Raw genomic sequence first — 9912 nt, 5'->3', positions numbered from 1 at the left:
CTAAAGACTGCTGATTTGTGATTTTTTTTTTTACCAGATGATAATGTACTAAATGTGTCCATTCGGCAGGTGGTCCAAGCGGAGATTGACTCATAAAGCGATGAATCCGGTTAATGCATTCAGGCTTGTGGCCAAGGCAAAGGCAATGGAGGGGAACACTGGAGTTTAGCAGCAGCAGCAGCAGCAGCAGCAGCAGCAGCAGCAGCAGCAGTAGCAGAGCAAGCACCGCTATCTGATTTGAACTGGAGCCCCCACTGCACTCGTCCCCTCTCCCCTCTCTCACGCCTCCTCCTCCCCTCCACCACCACCAACAGCACCCCCCACAAGGTCCCCCGTCCCGCTCCTCCAGGATGGTCCCCCCGCCCCCCACCAACAAGCCCCACGTGTGCCTGTCCACCATCCTCATCATGAGCAGTATGGCGCTCATAGACGCCTACCTGGTCGAACAGAACCACGGACCACGCAAAATCGGGATCTGTATAATGGTCATGGTGGGCGATATCTGTTTTCTGATCGTTTTGCGTTACGTGGCGGTTTGGGTGGGCGCCGAAGTCAGGACAGCCAAACGAGGCTACGCTATGATACTTTGGTTCCTGTATATATTCGTTCTGGAGATTAAAGTCTACTTTGTGTACCAAAACTACAAGGCGGACCGGAAAAGCTTGGACGCGCTTGCGAGGAAAGCATTGACGTTACTGCTATCGATATGCATACCCGTTTTGTTCGTCGTACTTGTCGCTATTGACCACATGGAGTACGTTCGCGCTTTTAAAAAACGTGAGGAAATTCGGAACAGACTCTTCTGGGTGGTGGTGGACCTGTTGGACATTTTGGACATCCAAGCTAATCTTTGGGAGCCTCAAAAGAAGGGGCTACCTCTTTGGGCTGAAGGCTTGATGTTTTTCTATTGCTACATATTGCTATTGGTGCTGCCATGTGTTTCTCTGAGTGAAATTAGCATGCAGGGTATCAACATCGTCCCACATAAGATGCTCCTGTACCCCATTTTGAGCTTGGTCACCATCAACGTCATTACCTTATTTATCCGAGGGGGGAATATGATCTTATATCGAGACAACAGGGTATCCGGGATCTTGATCGGCAAAAACATTCTGGCAATTATAATAAAGACATGCAGTTTTGTTCAGTACAGAAGACAGTTACAAAACGCACCTCCGGCATTTGGGGTTGAACTGCAGAAGAACTCAGTGTCCCACCAGGCCCGCCCAGCTCCCACCCCCCCTCAAGTGGTCATGCAGGAGCAGACCCCCCTCCCCGAAGTGACCACATGTGAGCATACATGACAGCTGGGCCCGGCCAGGGAGTAATGGAGCGGACGGAACGACAGCGGAGATTCGGAGAGGGGACATGGCACACTACACACTACTGCAGAAGTGGATGCAAAATACAGCATTCGTATTTCTCATGTTTTCACCTGATGTCATGGCGTTCTGTTGGTTGGGGTTCACGTTCTAGGATCTGGTGATGTTGTAATATCAAATGTGAAGGAAATTTTGGCATTCTTAATTAGTAAAGTGGTTCGCAACCCCCCAATGAGAAGGCAAGTGAAATAGCTGCTTTTAAAGAGATGTGTGACTATTGTACTTTCTAGTTTCAGTAATAGTTTATGTTAAATGTCATCCAGCAAGTCAGAAATTTGAGAATAAATGTTACTTTTGAAGAGTCTTTTGTTCAATTTCAGCTTTTATCTAAAACAATTCCCAAGTACATACTGAACGCTTTTGTTTTCTTGACAGGGAGACTGGAAAACACTGGGTTAGATCACAATTTTTATATGAATATCCACAATCTTGGCAATTTCTTGAAGTATTTGAGTACTTTGTTTAGAACTCTTATCCTTATTCCAAAAAAATAAATGAATTAACTGATTGGTGATGCCCTGTCAGCACTAAGCTTGGTTAAATCTTGTGGAAGTACATCCAGTTGCAAGGAACCAAGTCCGATTTTTCAAAGAACTCCCGATGGCAACATCATCAGCTCATCGAACGTGAAAACAACCCATTTTCAAACATTACTTATTTTTTGTAAACTGTATAAATGATACAAAAGAGTAACAACTGCAAGACTAGAGAGTATATATTTTTGAATTCTATGTGTTGCATTTGAATCTACAATCTTTAGGGTGTGCTGTGGTGTGTACCTTTTGTTGCTGGATGTTCCTTAGTAGTCAGAGGCTTCAAGTCAATGAGAGCCAATGAAGAGATAATCATATGAGATCAAAGTGTGTTTTTATATGTAAATCTTTGATAAAGTATTGTGTATAAGATAAAATATTTCATTCTTCTATTAAGTGTGTTGAATCAGTCTTTCATCAAATAAGGGGGTAATTTCAATGTAATTAAAATGCACAAAGTGTTCTTAATTAACCTGGGTGACAGACAATATAGAGTGATTTTCCTCCCCTTCTCTCCTCCATCATTCAGCCTAATTGCACAAGTGGCGTCTTTGCAATGTCATTTATCTTGAGAGGATGCTGTCACAGTCTGCTACATGTTTGGGCACATTTGGGATTCGAGCTGCACAAAATCTTTCAAATGTTTTATTCAGTGAAATCTAAGCATGAATTCAGCACTTCCCCAGCTACAGTGGTTTTGGGACATTTAATGGAGAAAGACAGGTATAGCTTATGTATGCAAGCCCTAGTTCTTCTTGCAGTGTAAAAACTTCGTACCCTGACCTGAAATCTAGTTCAGATGTAGTCTACAAAAATCTACTAAAATAGTTGCTGTATCGTAGTCTATATTCTCTTAAAGATGCACTATCTAACTTTTCTAGTGGGAAGTGGGAAGTCTGCCATCAGATTTTCTCCTTGGAAATGTCATTGTGTTGACTAGAATGTTCCAAATCTACTTTATATTTATTCAATAAGGTGGTTTTATAGCTCAAAACATATCTTGAAAAACAGGCATTCTGACTCTAAACAGGGTTACGTCTCCACAGATCTGACCTCTAACTTTTTCTGTTTTTTTCTCCATGAAGATAGAAAGGTTTAATACCATACTGTGAAACATTCCAGACAAAGCAATAACATCTTCATGAAGACAAGCATTTGACAGACCCTACACCAAAAAACTTACACAATGCACTTTCCATGTGTTTACTGCTCAAAGTATATAAAAATAAATAAAAAAATGGATGTTTTACTGTGAGTGGTGGTCCCTCCAGAGCTCTTACCGATAACATGTCCTGCTTGTCTCCATGGTGATACATAAGTTTAAAGGGAGAGTCCGAAGTTTTGGACATAGGACCTCATTTCCTAGTGAGCCAGAGTGTTGGAGACGTGTGGAGACACTTTTTAAAATATTCCATCAAGTCCTTCTATTTGCAGAGCTTGCTGGTGCTAGGCTAGTGCATGTCAATGGCCATAGTTAGCCTGCCACTAAAAACAGTCTTACCCACTCCACAAAACACCCGAAGCAAAACAATTATTACACAGACATGGCACAGACATTTACATCGACAGTCTGGTGTAATAATAAGTTTTCTTTGGGTGTTTTGTGGAGTTGGTAAGACTGTTTTTAGTGACAGGCTAACTATGGCCATTGACATGCACTAGCCTAGCACCAGTGAACTCTGCAAATACAAGGACTGGATGGAATAGTTAAAAAAAGTGTCTCCACACATCTCCAACACTCTGGCTCACTAAGAAATGAGGCCCTATGTACAAAATTCCAGACTGTCCCTTTAATGATGTAATGAGGAACATTATGGACAGTAACATTTCCAGAATACAGGCAGGTGACAGAAAAAGCATCTTTATTAACAAGAAAATAACCTGTAGAGTACCTTAAAATGCATAACATCATGCATTAAAGCTGCACTGTGCAACTATTTGATGGAGGGTCTGCTACCTGCTTGTCTCCATGGAGATGTTATTGCTTCATCTTATGAAATTAAACATAAATAATGGAGTTGACTGATCTGAATTATAATGTTGCATAGTCCTGCTTTTCTCCCTTGTGACAGATAAGTGTAATCTATACTGTGGAACATTCTAGACAAAGCAGTCATATTTCCATGGAGACAAGCAGGTCGTGGTCCCATAACTAGTAATGCTATGCACCTTTAAGGCCACACGAGAATTTCAAACACTTCTAGTTGTTGTAATTCTTTCTGCTACTGTTTCTTATATTATTCATCCCCTGTCAGGATTAATGTAATACTCCACGTAGGATTTATAGATGGAGCACGTAGCCATAGCCAAAGGGTGCAGGACCACAGATGGATAAATGATGTGCACCAACACTGGCCTCTTTAAGACCCTCCTCAGGCTCCTTCTAACCACTGCTCTCTTCACTTCCACAGGCACGTCCCCCAAACCACTGTCACTGTGTTCACTGCTCACAAAGGAACACAATGGACTCTTTAGTTTGGAAATATGAGCAATGCAAACAAGAAAAATAACTCCGACATAAGAAAAATAAGCTCTTAGATACACAATTACAGTATGTGTGTCTGGGAGGAAACAGGCAGGATCTTAAAATGGATAATCACGCCCTGCTCTTGTCAAGTGTGGTTTGTTTAGCAAAGGTCAAATTATAGAACAGAGTACACTTTATGATTTGTTCTTTTATCATGGTCACCTCTAGCACCAAGGGAGAACACACAAAGGTTAGGCTAGAAATAAAATGAAGGAAAAACAAATATATATATACCCAAACAACAAGACACAACTGAAGGTATGTGTTTTGATGAGGTACAACTAATCTAGAGGGTAAAGTTTGTACCCTGTCATGTATTTCCTTTATCATTACACTTTTAATAGCCTTGATAAAGCATGAACAAAGACTTCATAATAAACAAATAGTTTATTAACAACTGAAGATAGATAGATATATCGGTTGGCCAATATTCGGACTGTTATTGGCTATTCGGCCAAAAGTCTCCAGCTGTTTTGGCCGATCTGCTGCCTAAAGAGTACACACAAAACATTATTTGAACATTTTCAAATAGATAATAGCTCAAACTGTGACAATTTTTATCACAAAAAGATGTTAAAAAGGGACTATAGGTGAGTTTGTTGTAAATGAATTACCAAATTGGCCCTACTTCAGCTCAAAAATATTGGTAAAGCTTATCTGCCACAGTTTGCTCTGGATTCTAAACAATCAGTCATCAAAAAAAAAAATATATATATTGGTCGATCTCTAATAAGAATGATTCCTTATTTAAGTAGTTAATAACCCTGAATCTATCACCATGAGACCAATTAGCTTATTCTGAACTTATAAATTGCCTGGCGTAAGGTGTAAAATACCTGAAATTTGTCCTCTGCATTTGACCTAAAGTCCAATTCCCTTTGGACATCTTGTCAGGAGCAGTGAGCAGCAGAGCAGCAGCACCCAGGGAACCATCTCCAGATCTTAACCTCGGCTTGGTCAGGACTATATGGAGGACTGGCCAGTTAGGATAAGTTTAAATAACAAATCAACCAACACAATCACAAAATCGGTTTAATTTGACTCATTTGAGATTATTTTCTGTTATTTAGTTTCATTTTCAGCTTAAAGCCAATTTATTTTTAATAACTTGAAATCTTGCGACACCGAGCTCTGTGCTTCATGATCCCCACTGTTTTAGATTGAAGGGGGAAATTGGAAACCCACCCAGTCAAGGTGAGAAAATACTAAATAACCAATAACCCCTCCTCCTGTCCCCGTCCCCCAAACCTGGGAATTCAAAAAAGGACCTCCTTGCTGTAAGTGCTCACCACTCATCCCCCATATTGAATTTAAATGTACCTGTTTTCCATGTTCAAACCCCAAGAGTGCAAAGATTCAGATTAATCTTCAGCTCCAATTTCTGGTACAAGTTTATGTGCACAATGGCAGAGTGGTTAGCGCCTCTGCCCTTCAGCAAGGAGGTTGTGAATAATGTAACACTGCCGGCACGTCTTTCCATATTAATGTTAAAATCTTGAGAATGAAATCGCGTTTTCGGTACAGGGCACAGAACAGAGCAGACTGAGGTGCTAGAGGTAACAGACTGCATAAGCCAGCACTATTTGGCCCATGTGGTTGGCTTTCAAACTTCCCCCATCAGCATCTCACTGGCAGTAATATCCTATAAATATACTGTGGCTCTGCTTGTTTTTACAGTGGTGTAATGACAAAGAGAAAACATTTATCTTTACCGAGATTTATTGAACGCTCCAAATGATAAATTGAGTGGATTTTATGAACAATGCACAAAAGCAGCGGCCATGCTCCAGATCGTATTGTGTGAGTGCCAAAGTGGAAAATAATGAAATAAAATGCTTGGTTTTTTATCGAATTTGGAATTGATTTGAAAACAAAATTGCTACTGTAAAATTGGATTATATATTCAAAGGGTCACTCGATATGATTTTGATTAAATATACAGAAGATGAAATTTAAAAAGTCGCTGCCTATATGTCAGAATAAAGTTTAGGAAGATTCAAAACTAGCCATATTCTTTGCAAAAAAAAAAAAAAAAAAGAGAAAATAAAAACATTGAATGAACATGGAACCCCTTAATGAATTTGGAAGTGCATATATACAGTAGTTCCAAAACACAAAACAAAAAAATCTAGAAAAACAGGCATTCTGACTGTGAACAGGGTTGTGTCTCCACAGATATGACCTGTAACTTGGTCTGGTTTGGTCTCCATGAAGATAGAAAGGTTTAATGCCATACTGTGAAACATTCCAGACAAAACAATAATGTCATGAAGACAAGCATTTCATGCACACTACAACCAAAAAAGTTACACAATGCACTTTTAGTGTGTTTTTATTGCTCAAAAATACATTAAAAGATGTCTTAGGCTACGTTTATATGATGACGGTCTGAACAGAAGATGCAAAAGTGGCGTCATGTCTTCACTTTCTATTTCGCGTTTAGACGAGCATTTTCAGGAGGAAATCTGCGTGCATATGGTGACGCAAAAGTGTGTGGAGTTCCATTGGGTATGCATACCAGGCGGCTCGGTGGTGACGCCAGGTGGTGATGTATGTGATGTAAATCTGAACACGATGTGAGCAGATCTGACCAGAGTTTTGCGTCTTGGGCAGTGTAGACGGAAATGCTATGACAGAGTGTATTCAACTTTTCCACTCTGGAGGCTGGTTTCAGATTTGTGCATTTTTAAGCCCCAAAAACACTATCACCATCTAAACGAAAGGCATTTCCGATAAAATATTTTGTTGTTTTTACCTGCAAGCATTCTCCCGCAAGCTCTTACTGTCAGTGGGGGTCTCTCCTCGGTTCTTACCTCTAACATGTCCTTCTTGTCTGCATGGTGATACATAAGTTTAATGATGTAATGAGAATCACTATAGACGGTAACATTTCCAGAATACAGGCAAGTTGCAGACCCTCCAAGTTACATAGTTTATCTTTATTTACAAGAATATAACCTGTATAGTACCTTAAAATGCATAACATCATGAGTTAAAACTGCACTGCACAACACTTTTGGTAGAGGGGCTGCTACCTGCTTGTCTCCATGGAGATGTTATTGCTTTCCCTGGAATGTTCCACAATTAATGGAGTCGACTGTCCACAGATCTGAATTGTAATGTTGCGTAGTCCTGCTCCTCCTACTCCTGTGTAGTGTTATCTATACTGTGGAACATTCTAGACAAAGCAATAATATTTTAAAAATTTCAACATTTTCAATATAAGACATTAAATGAACATGAAACCCCTTAATGAATATGGAAGTGCATATATACAGTAGTTCTAAAAAAACACTGTTACCTTTGAGATATCAAATGGTTAAATAAATGTAACATTTAATATAATATGTTAAGGTTATTACTAAAAGTGCACTACATAACTTGTCTCCAAGGAGCTTGTATTGCTTTGCCTTGAATGTTATATTATGGCATTAACTGTACCTATCTTGTATTTATTAAAGTACAAGAATTTTATTTCAGAATATACATTGAAAAACATGTATTCTAACTGTGATTGGATTCACCTACTCACAATTCTGGTAGCATCACCTGCTTGTTTCCATGGGGATATTTAATGCAGTACAGTGGACCATAAGACAACAAAAATAAGCAAACCACCACTCTCCACCAGAAAAGTTATAAAATGAAAAAAATAAAAGTAAAAATGTTATTAATATGCTTTCAGCCATCTTTCTTCTGCCATAACTGCACTTTTAAGAAGCTTTCATAGGGCTGAGCTGGTCGTACTGTACAGATAGCTGGTGTTGGCAGAGGCTTTTGAAGAGGTTATCCACAAATAGACTGCGATATTGGCTCCACAGGCTGTAACCTCTGTGTCAGGGGGGAGGGGCCGGGGCTGAACACTGACATATAGCAGCTTGAGATAGATAACATTTCATGCCACCGTACTCAAATACTGGGTCAAGATCAAAAGACCGCTGTAGTAGTAGCGTAAGTTGTACAAAACTTAAATGTCATGGTAATATGTTGATTTCTAATTTGACATTTTAAATAACAAATGCCAAACATGAGCAAGATGGTGGCTTTGATGTGGTGGAGGGTCCCCAGGTGCTGCTCCTCGCTCGCCCACTGCTCCTGACAGGTTTTTCTAGCATCAGTGAAGGATGGTTCAAACGCAGAGAGCGGTTTTCTCTCAGGCGCTGTAAAATATACAACGTTTTTGGGGTATTTAGAATTAAACCACATCTAGTATTTTATGATTTTCCGTTTGTTTGTTGTAAAATGCCATATTGATCTAAATCAGCATAAAGGTGCATTATGTAACTTTTGTTTGGGCGTCCGTTACCTGCTTGCTCTACCTGTAATGTTCCATAGTATGACATTCAACAGCTCTATGTTACATGTATTTAACAGGCATTCTGACTAGGGATGTAATGATATCCAAATCTCATGGTACGATATTATCACGGTATGCCTCTCACGGTACGAGATTATCACGGTATGCCTCTCACGGTACGAGAGTATCACGATATGCCTCTCACGGTAAGATATTATCATGATGTGCCTCTCACGGTGCGATATTCTCACGGTATGCCTCTCGCGGTACGGTATTATCACGATACGCCTCTCACAGTATGATAATTATCACGATATGCCTCTTACGGTAGAATATTATCATGATGTGCCTCTCGTGGTAGAATATTATCACGATAAGCCTCTCGCTGTACAGTATTATCACAATATGCCTCTCACGGTACAATATTATCACAATATGCCTCTCGCGGTACAATATTATCACGATATGCCTCTCGCGGTACAATATTATCACAATATGCCTCTCGCGGTAAGGTATTATCACGATATGCCTCTCGCGTGGTAAGGTATTATCACGATATGCCTCTCGCAGTACAATATTATTACGGTATGCCTCTTGCGGTACTGTATTATCACGATATGCCTCTTACATTACAATATTATCACGGGATGTAACAATATTATCGCGGGATGTAATGATATCCAAATCTCATGGTACGATATTATCATGGTATGCCTCTCACGGTACAGTATTATCACGATATGCTTCTCGCGGTACGGTATTATCACGATACGCCTCTCACAGTATGATAATTATCACAATATGCCTCTCACGGTAGAATATTATCACGATATGCCTCTCGCTGTACAATATTATCACAATATGCCTCTCGCGGTACAATATTATCACGATATGCCTCTCACGGTACAATATTATCACAATATGCCTCTCGCTGTACAATATTATCACGATATGCCTCTCACGGTACAATATTATCACAATATGCCTCTCGCGGTGAGGCATGAGTCTCACGGTACGATAATTATTACGATTTTTTGGAGGGATTAACAGAATTGTACATGCGCTATTTTTTTCTTTTTAAATACCATGACCAGTCTTCAGTGTGAATCATTACTGCCATATTCCAAAGAAATAAAATGTAAAGTTATTTTATTACGTAGTAAAGTAAGTAAA

The 9912-nt window shown here is 39.8% G+C and overlaps 1 protein-coding gene across 1 annotated transcript; it reads left to right on the top strand.

Annotated features, from left to right (window-relative positions):
• Window positions 1-350: 350 nt before the first annotated feature.
• LOC110172685 (transmembrane protein 121-like) lies at window positions 351-1304 on the top strand. The gene has a single exon (XM_020938600.2). It carries the CDS (start codon window positions 351-353, stop codon window positions 1302-1304), a length of 954 nt encoding a protein of 317 aa, XP_020794259.1.
• The last annotated feature ends 8608 nt before the right edge of the window (window positions 1305-9912 follow it).

This window comes from Boleophthalmus pectinirostris, unplaced genomic scaffold (assembly GCF_026225935.1).
Source record: "Boleophthalmus pectinirostris isolate CB_2022bp ecotype Guang Dong unplaced genomic scaffold, ASM2622593v1 HiC_scaffold_5, whole genome shotgun sequence".
Lineage (NCBI taxonomy): Eukaryota > Metazoa > Chordata > Actinopteri > Gobiiformes > Gobiidae > Boleophthalmus > Boleophthalmus pectinirostris.
The sequence above is the reverse complement of the archived record's forward strand: the minus strand, read 5'-3'. Positions and strand labels throughout refer to the sequence as shown.